At 41.8% G+C, this 23,861-nt stretch overlaps 1 protein-coding gene and 1 long non-coding RNA gene across 2 annotated transcripts in view; one reads left to right on the forward strand and one right to left on the reverse strand.

The window, feature by feature from the left end:
• SLIT3 (slit guidance ligand 3) overlaps positions 1-23,861 on the reverse strand; it is an 811,508-nt gene that overhangs the window by 108,362 nt on the left and 679,285 nt on the right. Inside the window, exons 25-26 of the mRNA XM_030572932.1 lie at positions 21,169-21,332; positions 14,837-14,961 (exon numbers count right to left, since the gene is read on the reverse strand). Of these exons, the coding sequence (XP_030428792.1) occupies positions 14,837-14,961; positions 21,169-21,332 (289 nt within the window). The remainder of the gene's footprint in view (positions 1-14,836; positions 14,962-21,168; positions 21,333-23,861) is intronic.
• Positions 8,068-22,135, forward strand: LOC115656352. The gene is made up of 3 exons (XR_004001640.1): positions 8,068-8,189; positions 14,736-14,741; positions 22,125-22,135. It is a non-coding gene; the product is annotated as an uncharacterized LOC115656352 (long non-coding RNA).

Below are 23,861 nucleotides of genomic sequence, written 5' to 3' on the forward strand. Positions count from 1 at the left end.
CCATTAATGTACTGATCTTAGGTGTTACTTGTAAAAAGCAGGTATAAAAACTTTTCAGGCAAGAATTTGATTTTCAAGAAGACAATGTCCCGTTAAAGTGTGGTTTATTTCCTCCAAAAAGGTCTGACATCAGACCATGCCACAACATCAAGAAAGACCAAGTGTGACATGAGTGATGGCCATATGTAATGTTTGGGTACTTCCACGTCCCATGGCTGATGTGAGATGGATAGACACAGTTAAGTCAGTTCGGTTAAATGATTTTAAAGAGAGTCAGTAACAATCAAAAACAACTAAAAGGACACTCACGTTTTATTATCCTTTTAAAACCAACAATCACAGTAAACATTTAATATTAGAGCATTTTGTTCTGTGGGGGACACATAATCCCTTGGCACCTAGCACGAGAGGAGCCAGTGTGACACTTAACACTGGCTTATTCCAGGCACACAAATCAGGAACCAAAATACTGATGTTCAGTTTTGTGGATTAAGCATTTAAGCATGTGAATAACTTGATCCCCGCCTTGCCAAAGCACTTAAGCACAGGTTTACCTCACAGATTCTCGGAGGTATAAGGAGAAACAGACTCCAGGGAGAACAGAGGAGGCAAGTCTTTCTGACCTCCGCATGGCTCAGTGACTGAGATCGTGAAACCAACGGGGAAGAACTGATAGAATGCAAGAGGCTTTGATACAACTGTACCTATTGCGCATGGGCTTTGTCTACATGAGCTGACCGCCCGTTCTGAGGCAAGATATGGCATTGCACCCTTTCCATTCTATAGGAGGCAATGCACTCTCACTTTCCAATGAAAATTGTTTTCTCTACTGTCTTAGATTGCTTAGAGCAATTTCACACAAAGCCATCCCAAGGGAAGGGAAAACAAGGAATTAACCTCTGAGGAGAGGTAAAGAGCTTAAATTCTGCTGAGGGTCTCAGACAGAGAAAGACAAAGGCTAGAAGGTCATGTCTTATATGGTGAAGTCAATGCCAGAGCTGCACAGGAAGAGTAAAAGAAAAGAGCCAATTATGCGAGGCTTTAATAATAAGGAGGACTGTCTGGTGTGACCGATGGCTTCAATTGGGTGGCTAGTCAGACTGAAGAAAGATTAATAGTTAAATATGCACAGCCTGACTAAGCAGGGACATAACAGTCTACAGATATCTGAAGGATGAGGACACCAAGGAGAGAGAGACATTACTTAACATAATAAGAATGGGTGTAACTAGGACTGAGAGGATGATATTAAGAAAAGGAAATTCAATTTGACATTAAAACAAGCTTCTAAGAGTGAGATTTGTTAGAGTGTGGAATGGGAAAAGAAAGGGATGGGAGCTTCATTCTTTGGACACTTAAAACTAGACTGATGAGTAAATGTACAATGGTGAACAATCCTGCATTGGCAGGGGCCTGGAGGAGAAGTCTTCTTTATATCAATTCTCAGTTATATCACCAGCTGAGGCTCTGACTCTTTAATTTATTTAAAGTCACCTTTATTGTGGGGAAAGGCCTTATTTGTGCACAGACTGGCTAACCTAGTAAGGAGGGCTTTAAATTAGGTTTGACGGGGATAGGTGAGCAAACCCCACAGGTAAGTGGAGAACAAGACCTGGGAGATGGGTCGGAAACAGGAGGGAACATGGGCTATAATGGCAGAGAGAAAGGAGGGTCAGGGCAAAGTTAGGAGGCAAGATCAAACCAGTATCTTAGATGCCTATATATAAATGCAAGAAGTATGGGTAATAAGCAGGAAGAACTGGAAGTGCTAATAAATAAATACAACTATGACATTGTTGGCATTACTGAAACTTGGTGGGATAATACACACGACTGGAATGTTGGTGTGGATGGGTATAGTTTGCTCAGGAAGGATAGACAGGGGAAAAAGGGAGGAGGTGTTGCCTTATATATTAAAAATGTACACACTTGGACTGAGGTGGAGATGGACATAGGAGATGGAAGTGTTGAGAGTCTCTGGGTTAGGCTAAAAGGGGTAAAAAACATGGGTGATGTCGTGCTGGGAGTCTACTACAGACCACCTAATCAGGTGGAAGAGGCAGATGAGGCTTTTTTCAAACAACTAACAAAATCATCCAAAGCCCAAGATTTGGTGGTGATGGGGGACTTCAACTATCCAGATATATGTTGGTAAAATAACACCGCGGGGCACAGACTACCCAATAAGTTCCTGGACTGCATTGCAGACAACTTTTTATTTCAGAAAGTTGAAAAAGCTACTAGGGGGGAAGCTGTTCTAGACTTGATTCTAACAAATAGGGAGGAACTCGTTGAGAATTTGAAAGTAGAAGGAAGCTTGGGTGAAAGTGATCATGATATCATAGAGTTTGCAATTCTAAGGAAGGGTAGAAGGGAGTACAGCAAAATAGAGACAATGGATTTCAGGAAGGCGGATTTTGGTAAGCTCAGAGAGCTGATATGTAAGGTCCCATGGGAATCAAGACTGAGGGGAAAAACAACTGAGGAGAGTTGGCAGTTTTTCAAAGGGACGCTATTAAGGGCCCAAAAGCAAGTTATTCCAATGGTTAGGAAACATAGAAAATGTGGCAAAAGACCACCTTGGCTTAACCACGAGATCTTGCGAGACCTACAAAATAAAAAGGCATCATATAAAAAATGGAAACTAGGTCAGATTACAAAGGACAAATATAGGCAAATAACACAGGAATGCAGAGGCAAGATTAGAAAGGCAAAGGCACAAAATGAGCTCAAACTAGCTATGGGAATAAAGGGAAACAAGAAGACTTTTTATCAATACATTAGAAGCAAGAGGAAGACCAAGGACAGGGGAGGCCCACTGCTCAGAGAGGAGGGGGAAACAGTAACGGGAGACTTGGAAATGGCAGAGATGCTTAATGACTTCTTTGTTTCGCTCTTCACTGAGAAGTCTGAAGGAATGTCTAATATAGTGAATGCTTACAGGAAGAGGGTAGGTTTAGAATATAAAATAAAAAAAGAGCAAGTAAAAAATCACTTAGAAAAGTTAGATGCCTGCAAGTCACCAGGGCCTGATGAAATACATCCTAGAATACTCAAGGAGTTAATAGAGGAGGTATCTGAGCCTCTAGCTATTATCTTTGAGAAATCATGGGAGATGGCGGAGATTCCAGAAGACTGGAAAAGGGCAAATATAGTGCCCATCTATAAAAAGGGAAATAAAAACAACCCAGGAAACTACAGACCAGTTAGTTTAACTTCTGTGCCAGGGAAGATAATGGAGCAAGTAATTAAAGAAATCATCTGCAAACACTTGGAAGGTGGTAAGGTGATAGGGAATAGCCAGCATGGATTTGTAAAAAACAAATCGTGTCAAACTAATCTGATAGCATTCTTTGATAGGATAACAAGCCTTGTGCATAAGAGAGAAGCAGTGGACGTGATATACATAGACTTTAGTAAGGCATTTGATACGGTCTCGCATAACCATACTCAGAGAGTAGTTATTAATGGCTCCCAATCCTGCTGGAAAGGTATAACAAGTGGGGTTCCCCCGGGGTCTGTTTTGGGACCGGCTCTGTTCAATATCTTCATCAACGATTTAGATGTTGGCATAGAAAGTACGCTTATTAAGTATGCGGACGATACCAAACTGGGAGGGACTGCAACTGCTTTGGAGGACAGGGTCAAAATTCAAAATGATCTGGACAAATTGGAGAAATGGTCTGAGGTAAACAGGATGAAGTTCAATAAAGATAAATGTAAAGTGCTCCACTTAGGAAGGAACAATCAGTTTCACACATACAGAATGGGAAGAGACTGTCTAGGAAGGAGTATGGCAGAAAGAGATCTAGGAGTCATAGTGGACCACAAGCTTAATATGAGTCAACAGTGTGATACTGTTGCAAAAAAAGCAAACGTGTTTCTGGGATGCATTAACAGGTGTGTTGTAAACAAGACACGAGAAGTCATTCTTCCGCTCTACTCTGCGCTGGTTAGGCCTCAACTGGAGTATTGTGTTCAGTTCTGGGTACCGCATTTCAAGAAAGATGTGGAGAAATTGGAGAGGGTCCAGAGAAGAGCAACAAGAATGATTAAAGGTTTTGAGAACATGACCTATGAAGGAAGGCTGAAACAATTGGGTTTGTTTAGTTTGGAAAAGAGAAGAGTGAGGGGGACATGATAGCAGTTTTCAGGTATCTAAAAGGGTGTCATCAGGAGGAGGGAGAAAACTTGTTCACCTTAGCCTCCAATGATAGAACAAGAAGCAATGGGCTTAAACTGCAGCAAGGGAGATTTAGGTTGGACGTTAGGAAAAAGTTCCTAACTGTCAGGGTAGTTAAACACTGGAATAGATTGCCTAGGGAAGTTGTGGAATCTCCATCTCTGGAGATATTTAAGAGTAGGTTAGATAAATGTCTATTAGGGATGGTCTAGACAGTATTTGGTCCTGCCATGAGGGCAGGGGACTGGACTCGATGACCTCTCGAGGTTCCTTCCAGTCCTGGAGTCTATGAGTCTATGAAGCATTTCTCCTGATCCCTTTCTCCTGATGCAGCACTGAATAATCAGAGTCAATGCCTCAAGTCACTCAACATCTGCTTTATCACTGCCCGAGAGCAAATGGAAACATTTCCTCAGGCTTGGCTTCATTGTTAACAGCCCTCATTAGGCCACAGCATAACACATTATTGTGCTTTTTACAGGGCTCCTGATGAGTATGTGCCTGCCTCATCACCCTCAGCCAGCAACTGTGGCCTGTATTCCTTGCTTAAGCCTTCCATTTGTATACTCTAGTGGGTGTAAATCCTCACTTTCCCTAAACCTACTGTAGCAGGGGAAAAGGATCCCTACACAAATCAGCTAACCAGTGCATACTTGTGTCTTGGAAAGCATGAATAAAACCTCCAAGTGTGAACAGGTGGGTGCTATGCTTTCCTCTTTCACAGTCTTCCTGTCTTGGGGGCATCAGATTAAATTATAACCCTTGCTGGTGCCAATGGTCTTTGCCTACGAAATCCACATGCATACAGGGGCTCTTATTTTAGAGGGCCACCCATTACTCTTCTCTTCTCTCTCAACCTCTCTGGCTCTCCACTTTATCTTGCAGAGAGCAGAAAGTACTCCTACATTCATGGATAATTATTCTAAATATTGTAGTTTCATCAGAAAAATGTCAAGGCTTCCAAGGATGGCATCACAGGATGGGAATCTAGTTCACTGAGACAGAATCTGCTAACAGCAGCAATATTTTGCTGCACTGATTTTTTTCACACTAATCAAACTTGGCAAGGGACTTACATTCCACTATCTTTCCCCCCATCCTGATGCTGTTAATGGAAAGAGGCCCAGATAGGATAACATGTAAAGACTGAGACGTTTGAACTCCTTCATATGTGGAAGAGTGCAGGCAAGATTTAAGAGTTCCTTCCAATTTCTCCTCTTTCTGGAATTCAGACTGAAGGATTTTTCTTGCACTGACTGATGTATGGGGGATTTATGCACATATGTTAATAGACCCAAAGAAATAAAAGAAAGGAGTTGTTTTCTCAAATGGTATAGTCTAACAAATTAGAGCTGACATATAGTCTCATACAGTTGACATGTATCATGAGCCAAATTCCGCTCTCAGTTACACCCATGCAAAGCCCACTCAGAGCAGTATAACTGAGGTTACAGTTTGATGTTTTTCACAGACTGTTAAGCACAGATTGGGCCAAACTTTAGTAAAGAGATGGGTCTTGCATTCTGACCTGAATATTGTCTGACTTGGGCATAGTGTCAGATCTTCCCTGTTAAAGCATTCCAAAACAAGTTCCTGATACAGAGAATGCTCTGTTGCAGTGCCCGAGAGACTTATCTAGCACTTTTCCAGTTGCATTGTCCTTATGAAGAATACCTGTGTTGGTTAATTGTAGATGCAAGTTATCCTTCAAGATAGTCAGGTATCAACACATTTAGGACCGTATAAATTAGAATATTGACTTTGACCCCAATCTGGAAATGAATAGGGAGGAAGTAGAATTTGTGGAGCAACATTGTGATGAACTCACATTAGCCTCTGTAACTTAAGAGGTGTGCTGTACCAGTTGTACCTGCTCAGTAATGCTCACCTTAAATCTCAGGGAGATTTGCAATAGCCTAACACTGAGTTGATGAAGTCATGGGTCAGCCAAACTCATTCCATTTTATCCAAACCACCAAAGCTCAAAGAGGTGATGAAGGGGGAAGGGCAGTTATTCCATTAAATATGTACATTTGGCCTTATTCTCACATATTAAATACAGCACAAATGTGTTTTAAACTCTTCTCCTTTTATTCTGCTACTCCCTTAATTCGGGAAGGCGGAAGAGTGATTATTGTCTAATGGAGATGATCCTCCTTCGCTTGTTCCTGGCTAAGCTCACTATCAAGGGAAACTATTAAAAAGAACAAATAAAAGACCAACAAGTCATGCATGTCCAATGAGGTCATTATCAGAATGCAGAAGGCCTTATCATATTCCTCGGGTCTCGGGTCTCGCTAGCACACCTACTCTAGTAATGTATTACTTTTTCAATTCTCAATTTGATTATTCTATTTACCATAAGCAGCAAAGAATCCTGTGGCACCTTATAGACTAACAGACGTTTTGGAGCATGAGCTTTCGTGGGATGCATCTGAAGAAATGGGTATTCACCCACGAAAGCTCATGCTCCAAAAAGTCTGTTAGTCTATAAGGTGCCACAGGATTCTTTGCTGCTTTTGCAGATACAGACTAACATGGCTACCCCTCTGATATTCTATTTACCATATATACTTGATCATAAGCTGGTTCATTTATAAGCCGACTCCACCAAGATGGATAAATAAAAATGGAAATTTTTTATAACCCGTTCATAAGCTGACCCTATAATACAGGAGTCAGCAAATTTTGGCTCCCGGGCCATCAGGATAAGCTGCTGGTGGGCCGAGGTGGTTTGTTTACATAGAGCGTCCGCAGACACAGAGGTAAATCTAAGTAAACGAAGTGTCCCGGTGCACCAGCTGCTTACCCTGACGGGCTGGGACAGCAGCAACTGGTGGGGACATTTTTTTGGGGGGAGAAGCTGGGAGTCAGGGGAGTAACCCCTGTGACCACCTCCCCACATGACTCCACCCCTAGCCCGGGACCCCCCTACTCTCCACATCCCATCCCTTTCCACCTTATCTGGGAAGGGCGAGGGGAGGATGTCTCTGATCTGGTTGGAGCTGCTCTGGCAGGCTGGGCAGTGCAGCCGTAGCCTGCTTCAGCAGGCCAGACCAAGTAGCGCGGCTGCAGCATGTTCCAGCGAGCTGGGCTGGGCGGCATGGCTGCAGCATGCTCCAGTGCCCGGGTGGCACAGCCACAGCCTGTTCTGGGGGTGGGGCAGAGCGGCCTGGCTGCAGCCTGCCAACCCCCGAGCTGCAGCTGCTTTGGAGGCTGGGAGAGAGCAGCGTGGCCAGAAGCGGAGAGACTCTGGCCCCACATCTTCCCTTCTGGCTCTGCTGGCTGTGCAGCCTTTCCTTGCTCCCTCTGTTGGGGGGAGGGGTTGTGTCCCACCTCTTCCTCTCTGTACCCATTCATAAGCCGACCCCCATCTCTAGTGCTTCCCTTTTTTACTGAAAAAATTCAACTTATGAACAAGTATATACAGTAATTATAATTTATCCATGACCTGTGTGCTATCATAGTGATTATGTAAAAATGTACTCAATAGACAATATGAATTAAAATCGTGCAATTATCTGCATACATAGGATTCTGTACAGTCCACAAAATTCGGTATTCAAAGATGGAGAAAAGCCAGAAAGAAAGACTTCAGAATCTATTTTATAGTGATCCATCCTCAGACTGCCAAACATCCTACAAAAGAAGGCACAGATATTTTTTAAATGATGGTATCTCTGATGGGGAAGGGAGAAAGCAATCGATATGCTGGCCGAAACCTTGAGAGCTAAGAGTTACCAGGTTCAGACATACGCACTGATCGTTGGAGCCTTAGGTGCATGGGACCCCAGTAATGAGAGAGTGCTGAGAGAATGCGGAATCGGTCAATGCTACGCTTGGCTGACGCACCAACTCATGGTGTCAGACGTCATCAGGTGGTCAAAGGACATCTACATAGAACACATCACCGGACATCAGCAATACCAGGAGGAATGAGCTGGAGTGCTGATAAGAAGTACAGTCAGGAAAGTAACTGAAATACTTTCCTCATGGATTGTATTTTGTAAAATGGACAACCAACTGAATTCTCAATTACTGAGGGACAATCTCCACTCATTGATATATTTTGCTTTCCACAACCAAATCTCTGTACAACTTTTCATGAGTGATGTACCCGAGTATTCGGATTCTAATATCTAAACTCTATTGTTAAATCTATTCTCCTAAATTTGGGTTATTGCTAATTATGTACTCTATGTATCATATGATTAAAAACAAACTTGGTATTTGTGGATAATCTAAGCACTATCCCAAGATGTACAGGCACTCTTTTCTCAACCTATGTTTTATATAATTTTTTTAACATTAACTTTAATAAAATGTTTAAAAGACTCATATTTCATTGTTTCAGTGGAAGTTGTATAAAGTGAACTTCAATTAAACAGCTGCATGTTAGCTGACAATGACATCCTGAAGTTATTCCCGGTAAATCCTGCTAGTCCCCATAGGTGGCACTCTTACACTATCTGCTGCTTAGACACCAATGCTCTTCAAAGGCAAGAATCCTGAAGGCAAGATTTCCTACAAGGCTTATCTGTAACAAACACATGCAGTACCCAATATGGGGAGAGAGCAGCAGCAGAGATAACTATCAGCACTTACATTCCCCCAGTTTAAAGCCAGCATATTTCTACCCTCATTAAATTGAATTGTTTGTCCCACAAGCCTGCCAGCTCAGATTTAGAGTGAACAATTCATGAGCTACCTCACTTTTAAGTCCAGCCTACGATATGCAGTGTTATACACAAGAGACATTGCTAACAAATATTTACATGCGCATTCCAGTGAGAAAAAAGACTTGAAAGGACACCAAATGTAGCATTCATTGTGTAACTGTACCAAAGGCCAGCTTTAAATATGGTAATACAAAGAAGATTACAAGCCTATTGCTTCCACTGCCATGCTATCTATAGCAACTGGAAGAAACTCTTGATACCATAAGCTGATTGGTGATTGGTCACTTGAACCAAATTTTCTGCTGAGTGGCACTCTGTGATTTCGAATGGCCACCATGAATACTGAAACCTCAGATAATTTAACACCCCAGTTCAAGGAACCTAGAGACACTGTATACACTTCAGCTTAACTGAATGAGGTTATAAGAAAAATAAGGGTGGTTGGTGTTTTTTTCCTCCAGTGATATACTCCTCCACACAGGATTTTCTCCAAACATACATCAAACAAGGAAAAACAAATACTGTGAGGGAAGATTTAGGGTAATTTATCAAGATCTGGGAAATAGCTTCCAGATGGACAGAGCTGTTTGGTGCTGGCTGGTGAGAAGGAAGCAAGGTATTGTTATTGAATTAGCATGAATCTCTGGCGGAGAACAGCTTGGTAGAAATAGAGTGCTCTCTTCATATGGTTTACATTTGGACCTGTCAAATTTTACTTTTACTCAAAAACCCACGGTGAAGACGGAGGATTCTTTTTTACTCTTAAAATTTTCCCAAGTTCTCCCTGTACTAGTTACAAGTCAGTATTTTTAAGCTGTCTGTCTGCTTTGCTTTAAATGCCACACCTAGCGATGTTCACTCTTTGCTATGCTTGGATGAGAGTTTGGTACTTGCAAGCTCAAAAGCGGTTCTGTATCAGGCCAAGTTCACACAGTGAATGTCACCTGAAAATGTGAGTCAGAGAGGGAGAGAGAGAAGAAAAGCTAAACTTTCTATAAGATATTTAAAACAAGTCACCTCATGAGCTTATCAAAATGGTTCTAAGTAAAGTTGATCCACTCTGAGGTCTAGTGTACACTAGAGAAGGTTTGCTGGTATAGCTCTACATGGATAAGGCACAAAGAATCCTGTGGCACCTTATAGACTAACAGATGTAGGACATGCGTCTGACGAAGTGGGTATTCAGCGACGAAAGCTTATGCTCCAATACTTCTGTTAGTCTATAAGGTGCCACAGGACTCTTTGTCACTTTTTACAGCTCCAGACTAACACGGCTACCCTTCTGATACTCTACATGGATAGTTATACAAGCAAACCCTCCTAGTGTAGCTGCAGCTTTTAAAACCAAAAAAACTCTGCTTTTGCCAACATAAGACATGTAAAAAAACTCACCTCCCCAACCAACATTATATTACCAATGAAAGTTTGCAGTATACACCTGGCCTGCCTCACACATAGCTACTCCACAACATGTATCTTCTAGCATAAGGCATACAAAATATGAATGCATAAATCTATATATTCTCCAAGGACCATGGATCAAAATTATTTACTTTCACTGACATTATCTCAGCAGTCTCCTAGTCCTGCTTTCAGTAATTCAGGGTTTGTTTGTTTTTGACATGCCAAATTCAAAATGATCATCCTGACTCTTAGTGTTTTACTGATACATGGAGACAAGATAGCCACAGATTTCCCTAAATTATATTAGTCAAACTTTTGTCATAAACTGCAGCTTCTGACTGATTTCAACACACAAAGGAAGTCTCCAAAGTTATTTGTGTATGTAAGGAGCAATGGTTCTCTCCAATATAAACTGGGTGATAGTAAATAATATGTAAAAATAGTAAATATAAGTTATAGCTCTTTTTTGCAATGAGATTTTTCTGGTTCAACGTCTGATCTTGACTTTTCTATCCTTAGGTCTTCACTTACAGTGGTTTGCAGAGTACAGAGACCATACACCCTGCCAGCACGGCACTGGCAGTGAGTATAATAGACCAGGGAAGACTTAGCCTTCCCCGGCACTGCTGCTGACCCGCTGCCAGACACCTGGGCCACAATGGCCCCCACCTTGCCTGAGGCCCCCACCCCCTGCTGCTGCTGCCTGCCTGTCTCCTCCACTTCACCCTCTCCCTCCAGAGGTCCCTGCTGCTCACCACGCCCCTCCTCCTCGGGAATGGGGGAGTGAGGAGGGACACAGAGAGCCAGCGGCCAACAGAGTGAGGAGGATCGGCTGGGCGCTGGAGCCAGCAGCTTAGGGTGGGGGGGCTTCAGGGGTGGGAGAGACTGGCACTGGGGCTGGCCTGGTGCCCAGGGGACTAGCAGCAGTGGGGGCCAGTGTCTCAGCTGAGGGAGGACTTTCAGGGCAGGGCCCAGGCAGGCACTGGCAGTGGGAGCTGTGGCTCGGATCGGGGAGAGCCATCAGGGCGGCGGGGCCTGATGGCTCGGCCTGGGGCTGAGGCTGGCCCGGCCCTGGCTGGAGGGGAGGGCAGCGACTTGGCAGGGGGCTGGTGGCTTGGCCTGGTGCTGGGGGGGGTGAGGTCTGGGGGGCTGGCGACTCAGCCTGGTGTGGCTGGGGCTAGTGGGCCGGGCTCCTCTGGTCACAGGGTGTGTGTGTGTGCGTGTCCTCGGGGCATCTTCTTTTACGGGGGTGGTTTTTGAGGCTCCTGTGTGCGGGAGGGGAGCAGGGACATAGGTGGAAGGGATGGGCCCGGTGGGCTAGCATCCCCAAAGGGGGGGTGTCATAAACAGATAGCTAAGGGTTAATGTTCTTTTACCTGTAAAGGGTTAACAGGGAACCAATCACCTGACCAGAGGACCAATCAGGAAACAAGACTTTTCAAATCTGGGTGGAGGGAAGTTTTGGGTGTGAGTTCTTTGTTCTTTGTCTTGTGTCTGACCCTCTCGGCTCTGAGAGTGATTTTTCTATCTCCCGGCTTTCTAATCTTCTGTTTCCAAGTTGTAAGTACAAGGATAGTAAGACAATAGGTTTATATTGTTTTCTTTTGTATTTACATGTGTGTAGGTGCTGGAGTGTTTTGAATTGTATTCTTTTTGGATAAGGCTGTTTATTCATTTTTTCCCTTTAAGCAATTGACCCTGTATATTGTCACCTTGATACAGAGACTATATATTATGTCCTTTTTCACTCTTTTTATATAAAGCTTTCTTTTTAAGACATGTTGGAGTTTTTCTTTAGTGGGGACTCCAGGGAATTGAGTCTGCAGCTCACCAGGGAATTGGTGGGAGGAAGAAGTCAGGGGGAAAATCTCTTTGTGTTAGATTTACTAAGCCTGACTTTGCATACCCTCTGGGTGAGGGGGGAGAGAGGTTAGCTCTCTCGGTGCTTGTGTTTCAAGGACTTGAAACAGGGAGGATGGAATCCCTCTGTTTAGATTCATGGAGCTTGCTTCTGTATATCTCTCCAGGAACCCAGGGAGGGAATACCTGGAGGGGAGGAGGGGGAAGGGAAATGGTTTATTCCCCTTTGTTGTGAGACTCAAGGAATCTGAGTCTTGGGGTCCCCCAGGGAAGGTTTTGGGGAGAGCACAGTGAGCTAGGCACTGTATAATTCTTAGCTGGTGGCAGCGATACGAGGTCCAAGCTGGTACCTAAGCTTGGAGGTTTTCATGCTAACACCCATATTTTGGACGCTAAGGTCCAGATCTGGGAAGAAATGTTATGACCGGGTTCACCCACTGCCCATGCAGTGAGAGTATAAATAGCAGTGTAGATGGTGAGCCACTGCTAAGGGAAGTGAAGTAGATTGTCCTACATGTCTGTAACACAGAGTATGCGCCCTATGCTGCTCTCTACATGCCCGAGCAATGCCTGCCATTTTTAGCAGTGTAGTGTCCTCTGTCTCCCTGCTGCAGTGAAAGGCTCTGGCTGGGGGGAGGCAATGGGAAAAGACTCCGCCCACTCCCCACTACTGGTATATTTCCACTCTGTCTCCCATCAGCTGGAGCCTTTCAGTGCCATGCGTAGCTTCACACACCAAAGAGCATGGACATAGACTGCCTTTCACTGCAGAATGTAGCTAACTGTACCTTACACACTGCTGCAAGTATAAATAAGGTCATAGAGAGGCTCCAGTGTGATACCACTAGGAAAGTCTGGTGTGAAGAGGCCTGTACTTTATGTTGTCCAAGGTAGTAAAAGTTCAACTCAGCTTGTTACATAATTGTTTGTGAAACTCAGCAAAAGCTGGTGACAAATAGGCTGGTACAAACTGATTGTTTATGTGAAAAGAACTGTGATAAAGGGTCTGCAAGGTTCCTAGTAGAGCTAGGCTTGATATGACGATGAGCTGAAAGATTCTAGAAATAGGAGGAAACATTTATAGCTGAAATCACCAAAATGTGTTTTGATTGGCTAATGTTAATAGGATGAGGCTGAAGTTCCTTCTTGGACAGATAAGACTGTGTGTTGGGCCCACTTTTCTCCAGCAGCAAGTGGCAAATAAGAGTCACCACCAGAGACAGCAGCAGTATTTTCTATCTTTGCTGTTCTTTTCTGGTCTCTTGTTTGTGAGTGTATTTGTTTTATTTTATCTTCCAGGGAACAGGAGCAGACTTCAACAACAGCAGCAGACTATCTCAATTAATACCATCTCTAATACCATCCAAAAGACTGTCAAACAAGGGGTTTCCCTTATCAAAACTCTCTAAAGTGAAAGGGAAAGGAAACAAGGGAGATTGTTAAAAGGAAAGCTTTACTTAATACTTCACGTTTCAAATGCTTTAATTGTTTTCTGTTCTTTTTCTGTACCTTTAATGAAAAGGTTAAAAGATTTGTAATGGTGATTGTTACAGTGGGGGTCACCAGGGATAACACAAAATCCCAGATCACACTGAACTGTTTAATGTTGTAAGCATGAACAATGATTTCATTATTATTTTCTCTCTTATGGGCCAGAGACATCACCGTTTCAACACAATAGGATAAAGCCCATGATTGATGCAACCCGCTTATTAATCTAAAGGAGATGCCCCATTTTTTATACTTGACAGCCCAGTCCCTGATAAGTCTGAACATATGATTATTTGCATTATTTAATTTTATATTTTAAACACCATAACTACCTTATATGTCATGCTACCCCGATAGTTCTATTAAGCTCCCAGTTATCTCAGTGGGAGCTGGGAATCTAGAAGAAAGGCAGCATGTAGCCCTATCATTAACAGTGGAAGTTCTACCCCAGCACTGAGGAAACAGTATTGCTAAATGACTAGATTTTCCAGTACGCTGTACTGGAATTGATAGTAGAGTGTTCTTTCTCTCTCTCTCTGTGATACTGCTACATATTTTATCACTAAAGATATGTGTACTTCACATCAATACTATTTCACATTTTCAAATTACTGTAAAACATTAACATTCACAACTGAGTTGAATTAGTGTTACTGGACCCAATCACCAGCTCTGTACAAAATGAGTATCAATTAGCGGTTACCATATTGCAACATCTCCTATATATAAACACACTTATACAGGTGGTGGTACCTTACACCCACTTTTCCCAGATGTACATGACTACACAAGGTGCAAGACTGAAGAATTAGGCTCATTATTTCAATCTGAAAGAGGAAGACAGTTTACATGACTTCACCAAAGCCACACAGAGTTAGTGACAGAGTCAGGATCTAATTTAGACCTAACTTCTAGCCTCAGCCTTCTTCCCCCAGGCCTGGCTGCTTCTAGCATGGCTGTTTTGGTGCTGATGTTAAAAATGAAATCAACATGCCCTTTTACATTCTCACAGTATATAAAGATTTTAAAGAATACACACATTACATGGAAAAAACATCTGTTGCTGTGTGCAGTTGAAAGGCACACAACCTACCTGAGCAAGGGACGTTTGAGCTTAGTTGCCTGTACAATTGACCCCCCTATTGATACAACATTGAGGAAGCTAGCAGAAAGCTGAGAATACTGTATGACTTTTAAGGTAGTTCAAGTATAGTCATACCTTGAAACCGAATGGACAAGTGCATCGATAAAACTCCACTGGATCACTGTTGCATGTCCCATTGTTCTTACATGGACTGGAAAGGCAAGGGTTACACTTGGACACAATGCTGATATCTACTGGTCCTGCAAAAATGAAAGTATAGAATACAAGTGGAAAATGTGGACTGCAAAATTCATTCTTAGCTAATGCACAAGATATTTACCAGTAATGACACTGTTTGGTTTTTGCCCCCTGCAGCAACAATAGTATGTGCCATTGATAGCACTTCATGTGATAATGTTTAATCACAAGGGATTAATTCAAATTTGAAATCCAGCAAGTGTTGGACAAATCTTAATGATATCTGGATTCTTGTCTAAAGAGAGAAACACCCAGCCTGCAAAAACGGACTGTACATGTCATAAGACTGGCTTACTATCAAGATTTTTGGAAATTTCCACTTCAATCAATGCTGGAAATTCTGTAAGAGCAGCCTCTGACTGCTAATATTTGGTATTTCTAGTTTGTGGATGAGACCAAAAGAGAAAGTGCAGATTCAGCAGCAAAAATTAAAAATGGGTACGAGACAGTTGCACAAAGATTTGTGAAGCTCAAAAAAGGTTCAATTAGAGGTTTAGGAGATGGTTCAATGTTTCACAATCCCCAGTTTTAACATGGTTTATTTCTGACTTAATTCCCTCCTGTTCTTACTGTAGGAAAAGCAATATGCAAAACAGATATATCTGGGAAATGATGCAACTGTTATTGTCCTGGATAAGCACACCAATCCATATTTAAGCCATTTAATAAACAACCATTCCAAACAGGTAGGGGAGAGTGTGACCAAAAGTACCCCTGCACTCACACCTTACATACTATTATAATAATCTTTGTACAAAATATGCCTTGTGAGGCGTCATTTGAAAATTAGTAATTCATTGGTCAATAATATCATGCTGAAATGTATGTATCAACATTACTTGTTAAGTTATGAAGTCCCTCTGTATGAGGTTCATAGCACATGTTTAAAACCACAGCCCTACCCAGGCAGAAGTATACTGAACGAAGATTTACCTCAATTTACATATAAGTAGTGAACAGGGTCTTTGAGACAGCAGGGAGAGGAAATGGCAGTAGACAAAGCAAATTGGCATTTCAGCAAACAAAGATGAGGAGAAAGAACATGAAGCCTCCTTCACCACCAGACTCTATGTCACCTTCTTTACTGTTTGAATAAACTTTGCTTTGAGGGGTAATTCTCAGAAGAATCCATTGGGACTATAAAAGAAAGGGGGCAGAAAACCCCAAGCTATCTCTCACTCTCTCTTTTGCCCAAAAAGACAAAGGAACCAGATCTTTGACTTTGGGGGCAGATCCTGATCTTAGAATTTGGTCAGCCATGTTGCTGGGAACCTGTGGTAAGAATTTTACCTTGAACTAAGACAAGCTCATTATGTTCTAGTAACTAGAAAGTGTTTTATCTTTATTTTCATTACCATTTCTGACTTTAATACCTGATACTTGATTTCACTTAAAATCCTATCTTCTTTTGTTAATAAACTTGTTTTATTCTTTAATCTAAACCAGTCCAGTGCTGTGTTTAAACAGAACTCTTTGAAAGCTCCAGTTAAAGTAATTGACTGTTGAACATTAACCCTTTAAAGGGATAATGAGTCATTAATAGCTAAAATGCCCAGGAGAGGGCTATACAGTGCAGAACACGTTTCAGGGAGTATTCAGTATTGGGAGTGTGTTGAGGCCACCCTGCAGGTAGTAACCCAGGCTGGTGGGAAGCCAGAATGTGACTGGAGTGTTGCTGAGAGGCTGCTGGGGCCAAAGCCACTGGGCCAGGGATGCAGCTAGACACAGACACTCAGGCTATGACCTGCATGCCCACAGGCTCTTTGTGAGTGGTCCTTGTTGGGAGCTACAACACCAAAGCATTGCGAGGCACCGAGGGTTGCAAGGCAGGCAATGACACAACCCTCATTGGTCTGGATTGCACCCCAGAATGTGACAGAGTGTTTGTGGGTCAGCAGGAACCTGAACACAGCCCATAATTGGAATTTGGAGACTCAAGTTGAAAGCCCAGAGCCAGATGAAAATCGTTTTATCCCACAATGAATACCAGCCTCCAGATACCACTGTAGTCCTCTGTGATTCCCCTGTACTCTGCACAGTCATTTGCCTATATTGTCTGGCTTGCTTGCTTCTTGCAGATCCTAACTGCAGTAACTAGCTCCTGTTTGTGGAGGGAGAGAACTGCCTGTGTGGGGAACGGGAGTATTGATGCTGAGGGAGAGGAACAAATGATAGGGTAGTGGACGGTTTATTGCAAGTGTAGAGTAATGGGGTGGCAACAAAGCTTCATGCGAGCATATTAAAATACATTAATTTAAGAATCAAAATGGTCTTGTCAATCTTTCTTATATGTACTGCTTTGTACACAAGAAACACAACACTTGGACATGAGAGAAAGTCAGTAAGTTGTTTTCATACCATTACTTCTGAGCAAGCAAAATCCCTATTTTAACTCCCTAAGGCACTGAGAAAGGTCTCTGAAAAATGTAAACGAAAATAGAAACACACGAATACTTGAAACAAACACAGACACTAGACGCCACACACTCAGGCATCTACACCAAAGAGAACTTATGGCTTCCTATGTAAACACAGGATTTCCCAAATTTAAAAACAAGTATTTATTTACTGGACCTGAATAGGTCGTCTGCAGAGCAAAGCACTCAAATTGTCAAGGACACTCCATTGGAATAGTTACTGTCCACACTGTCCAAGGAGTTGGGTACTAAATCAATCAATATTACAGATCCGCTGAGATGTTAATAAAGATAGGCAAATCTGGAAATGTGAAAATAAAACTGACTTTGTAGTCACTAACTTTCAAATATTAATGACTCAAATGGTTTTAAAATGTAAAAATGGTCAATAGAGGCTAGTTTATTTCAAGCACTGAAGATCTTAAAGCACTTTATTTCCTTTATATGAAAATATTTCTTTCAAGTGCAAGGACTTCACAAAAGTACGGGCGATAAGTAATAAATTTTACATGACTTAGGACAGACCAAGCACATGACAGATGGGTAGGTGGGTTGAAAAGGATTTTATGAAAAGTTGGTAAAATCTGTTGTTTATTGGCTGAGATCATTTAGTCCACGGTGAATTTTCATCTCTGAGTTACGTTTCAGTGAAAAACATGCTTCATGTTTGAAATACTAACAGATCCTTTCACTGATGGCCCCTTTTGGGCAGTGCAAAATTAACAACCAGGTGAAAAAGCAACGCCGAGGAAGTAGGAATTCTTTGCTATTACTGATTGTATTAGCATTCCATCATAAAATATTGACAAACACCTTCCTTGTGGCACATCTGCATATGACAAATGTATCACAACTAAAGAGAAGAAATAAGTGATGAGCAAGACAGAAGAAAACTGACTTTGTGGACTTACATCTTAAGAAACTGTTCAGTAATTCACTGTCCAGTAATATAAGAATCCATGGTAGGGTTTGCTTCTGACCTAGCAAACCCTAACTGAGATATTGACCTATCAAATCATTATTAATATTTATTATTTACATAGCACCAACAGGGAGCAAAGGGCTTAACAGATATGTACATTGACAAGGATTCTGCTGCAAAGAGCCCTCAATCTAAGAGGCAGATTCTGATGCCCTTACTCACTTGCTTACGCTGCAAGTAGTGTCACTGAAGTTAATAAACTACTAGTAAAGTTAGGTGCTATTTAGTTTGAATAAAGGTATTGAACCTGGCCCTAAACAATACATTACCCAGGAAAAGGGCCCACAAAGAAAAGAATACATACAAAAGAAGACTTTTCGTCTCCTTTTCTGTGTTTGTGTGTTTTATATTTAATCCATTCCTGTCCTGCTTTATTTTCACTTTTTTTCCTATTTGCCGTAAACTCTAGTTAGATACAACAGCTTGCCTGACTTCAGCAGAAGAGATTAGTCTGAATGGCTGTAGTTATGCCCGTGGGCGTTTTCTCCTTTATGTGCTGCTCTTCTGTTGCTTCTCCCAAAAGTGCACAAGAGTAGCTACTTGAGGAAAACAAGGTGGCCCAGGAGGTAACGACACCAGCATGGATTATAATATACACTATATATAGATATATACATACGTGTACACACACACACACACACACACACACACAGAGTCCATCTATCTCTATGGCATTGATCAAAGCCAATCAATGGAGCTAATCAGAGCTCCAGCACTTAAGTACCCTATTTCTTTGCCCTGGGGGGTTTGATTTATAAACCATGTAGCAAAAATGTTCTCAGTCTAGTACATTTCTTTCTAATAGTGCTGCAGACAAGGAGGACAATTTAATAAAATATAGAGCTGAGTTTGCACTACTTATGCCTCAAGTCCAGTCCTGTTTGCACTGTTCTGAGACAAGGGATGGACATTTGACTTTTAGTCCAAACATGGGTTAAACCACAATTTTGACAAAATACATGTTAATTTAGAAAGCTCTGTGAGTCCTTCTTCAGCCTTGTCATATTTTGACTGACAGGACTATGGCAATAATGAGGGGAAGGTAGTGGGCTGGAATGAAGATATTGTTTTTATTAGGATTTAATGGTGGAGCTCCACTGACTTCACTGGGGCTCTGCACAGGTGAAGGACAGAGTTAACACACAAGCAATTGCAGGATCGGGGTGTAAATGTGCATATGGGGGGGTGACAGATTGCTCTTGTTAAGTTGACAAGTCTTGTACATTTGTTTTGAGTGACGGGGGAGGAAGACAGTGGGAGGAATCTAGAAACTGTCCCCATTCTAAGCCAGCACACCAGCTGCTCTATTTTTTCCACAGACTGCTGCTCGGCTTATGCGGTGGGCAAGGAGAATGCTTTGAGGAGAATTAGGCAAAGCCATTTCAAAATATGAGAGTTTCAAAAATAAAGAGTGAGCTACTTTTTTGCTGCATCATATTTCAAAAATTGCTTCATCTACAGATGCCACGTTTGTTCTCTTCATTTTTCCTCAGTGAAAGTTAGCACATTGTTGGGTGTTTAGTTAGGAATATTTATAACTCTCAGCAGTGAAATTATAAACTCAGCAAAGAGCAGAGAGCTCTGATTATGATTTGCTGTCCGAAAGCTATCGTCACTTTTAGAATAACTGAATTTGAATGCTCTAGTTATTAAAAATGAAGATGGAAGGTCATTAAAGCCAGCTCCGGTTTGGGAAAGAACCTTAACTTTAGCTCTATGTCAACACCCATCCTCTATTCAGAAATCAGTTTAATCCCAGCTGCTATACAACCATCCTGCTAAGCCAGTGCCATTATTATAATTTATTATTACATATAAATGTACATGGCACTTCATAGATAAACAACAAGATGATGTCATTTCCCCTTCATTTCCAACCACAGACCCTCTTCTTCATTACTGTAAATAGTAAATACACCTCTTCACACTTGTATTCACATATAGGCTAGCAACCCAAATAAACATTTCACATTCCAACAGTCCTTGACAGCAAAAACCACAAACATATCCTCTTTATTTGTCCACAATTTCATTAAGTCAGAAAGCCCACACATTCTCATTCTACCTCCATATTATATTCCTCACTATAACTCCTCAATCAGTTTTTCCTCATACAGCTCTTATATTCCATTATTCCAGTCATATACCTGCATCCTCTCCTGATCTTACAACACGAAATACATCAAATACATCCAGTTACGGATCTAGAGTTGACAGGACTTAGGGTTGGACTTAAAGTTGTTTGTGGTACAAATGTCTTTATCATCACATATTTGCTTTCCACCTGCAACTTCTTTCCCACGGCTTTCAAACTTATTTTTGTAACTATAGCATTCTCTATTTTTTCAAAAATGTAGAATTACTTACTGAATAAACCTTCTCTTACCTAAGTTCTTTGGGGTCTTGAAATAAATTATTTGATTAATTATCCCTAAAATGACATTCCATACAATAATTTGCAATTATATTATCTGATGTAATGACAGTGTTGCTAACTCATGTGAGGTTTGGTGTTTCCCTTAAAGCCCCAACTGCCAGAGTTAAGTGATTGCATGAGACTATCAGCTTTCACTGTAAACAATGAAATTTCTAGCCCTTGTTAGTGGAGAAAAGCTTGAAAACATATCCCAAGTGGGCTCCAATAGCTCAGAAACCACAAGGCACAAAAAAAGAGAGTCTTAAATTCCTTTTAATATCTCATGATTGCTGAAGCTGGGGGTTGGCAATATTCTACCAATAAAGCTGTTTACACAAGATAAGCAATGGCACTTAGATGGTTTACAGACCTCAGCCAAACGGCTTGCTCCTACCTTTGCACTGGAAGTGATGGGTTGGTGTTGTGAGAAGCAGTCTGTCTGCCATGTCCTCTGGCCCACTGCAGCGTGCAATCCCTGGCTCTTTGTATCCTGCCTTCACCCATTCCGAAAGCCAGCGCAGACTGCAGTCACAGTTCAAGGGGTTGGTACCCAGAGCCCTGGTGATGTAAAACAATGAACTTTTTCCTTTGCTGGCAAGCAAAAATAGCGCCCCCTCCCAAATGGCACATTTTATCCATCTCTCCACATTAACTCCAAAGAACTGGAAACCTTCATTCTAAAGAGCTGGAAAGAAAATCCTTTGATATTTAACAGAATTTCAATGTCTGATGTCTCCAAACAGGCCTTAGAAGATGTATTTGGGCAAAAGTCATAATGGTAAAGGGGGTCATCAAATTTTCATTCTCACCTCACAGCTCCATTTGTGTTCATTCCAAGGCTTTGTCTAAACTATTCACCTTTTAGTGACATGGCTGTACCACTACAGCCATGTCGCTAAAAGGCGTGCAGGGCAGCCGCTGTTTCTTGACAGGAGAGAGCTCTCCTGCTGATTAAAAACATCCACTCCCAATGCGGCGGTAGCTTTGTTGGCAGGCAAAGTGCTGGTCACACCAGCGCTTTTCGTCAGCAAAACTTTTGTTGTTCAGAGGGTGTGAAAAAAACACATACATCCCGAACAACAAAAGTTTTATCATTTAGTTTCCAGTGGAGGCAAAACCTAAGTCTCAGTCTCAGGCCTTCTATCTTCTGCTATCCCTAGAACACTGACCCCATGCCTCTCTGACTGAACAGTCTGTCCCTGGCTCCTTCCTTAAGACCAACTTCTTCCAACAATCCCTTCTCATACCCTTCTTCTCATCATTACTCATCAGAGTTGAATAACTTACTACTGATCATTTATTCAAGAAATTGAGCCCATTTCCACTTGAACGATATCCACACACACACAGTTTCTCTAAATGTATTATTTTAACCTGACAAAATTCAGGTGTTGTTTGTTTGCTTGTTTAAACTCTATGGCCTGAATGATAATATTCCACGTTGATCTGTCTTGCTTAGTTATCATTTTTAAGACACTTTTTTTTTAATAGAAGTAATCCCATTGCAGGCAGTGGCACTACACTCATGAAGTAGAGTTTGCAGTTGCAGGTTAATTGTGAAGACACATTTTCTACCTTAGAAACCTTCATCTAAATAAATCAGGACAACAGTTCATGATAGGGTGAGTGAGTGAGTTATTGATGGATATCAGCAAATAATGTAACGGTTCTGTAAATTATTATTTCAATTTTTAAGTGCATCGGCTCAGGCCCGCGGCTCTATGTATTTTGCCGCTCCAAGCATGACAGTCAGGTGGCTTTCAGTGGCATCCCTACAGGAGGTCTGCTGGTCCCGTGCCTTTGGCGTACCTGCCGCTGAAGCCACCAGGACCGGCGGCCCTCCCGCAGGCAAGCTGCTGAAGGTAGCCTGACTGCCGCCCTCACGGCGACCGGCAGTCTGCCTCGTGCGGTTTGCCACCCCAGGCACGTGCTTGCTGTGCTGGTGCCTGGAGCCACCCCTGCATCTGCTTTAGACATGCTCGTGCCCATTTTTGTTTGCTTAACGCAAACACTCAAGGGATTAAGTTTTACTGGCAAGAGTTAGCAGGAGGTGACTTTCAAAGTCACATGCACAAATTTTTGCAGAAACTAAGCTTTAATTTTGAACATCTAGATATTCTCGGGGAAATGCTTACGTGCTGAGCCAATCAGGGATCGCAAGAACACCACATGAGCTGTCTGATCAAAACAAAGAATTTGAATTGGACTTAAGCACAAACTTGAGAACTCTTCCTGGAAAGGGCTATTTCCTGCATTAGGGTATAAAGTTGTAAAATGTATTAATAAAAGACCTCTCTTTCTCTCTCTCTTTTTTTTTTTAAACCAAGTTTTGGTTTGTATTTTTAAAACTGTAGAGATGGGTAATATCAGGCATGTGAGTTGTTACATTTCTGTTTTTCAAACTGCTACGAAAATGCATCAAAAGTAAGTAGCAGATTTCCTGTTCAATAATGAAAGTGAAATATGATCTAAATCTGCTAAAAGTAACTTTTTACATAAAAATCTGTAAGATTTGAATTAGAGATATTCAGGCAACATGCTGAAAGAAGAAATAGCATCTCCACATGAGAGAGAGAACCAGTCTCTTGAACATTTTCTAAATGGATGTCTGTTCTTCTTTGGCTTAATTTTTAATAAAAATATATATGGTGAATTTATTGCTTTTTCTTTTTTTAAAAAGAGGGACTGGATAGCCCTCATAGACCATGCACTAATGAGGGTTTCACAAAACTCTGGAATTGCATTAGTTTTTTGAAACATGACATTGCTTTCATTCCAGCCAGCAAACAGTTCCAATTAAGTTTGTGTGTGGTAGTCTGTTGATGTGAACTGCACACATGAGAAAACTGAGACAAGTCTGAGACACTCAAACCTACTTTAAGGCTGTAACCCAAGTCACACTTTAATAAAGGTTCCCAGACTTGGATGGTTAGTGAACTAACCCACTGTGCCTCAGAGGCTGCTATATTTGAGAGTGTTAGTTATTTATGGATTGCTGCCAACTATATTTAAACATCATTGTTGGAGTTTGGAGACCAGGGTTCTGTTTCCAACTCTCTCATTGATTCATTGTGTGACCCTGGGCAA

The sequence above is a fragment of the Gopherus evgoodei genome, chromosome 8, assembly GCF_007399415.2.
Source record: "Gopherus evgoodei ecotype Sinaloan lineage chromosome 8, rGopEvg1_v1.p, whole genome shotgun sequence".
In the NCBI taxonomy this organism is placed as follows: Eukaryota; Metazoa; Chordata; order Testudines; family Testudinidae; genus Gopherus; species Gopherus evgoodei.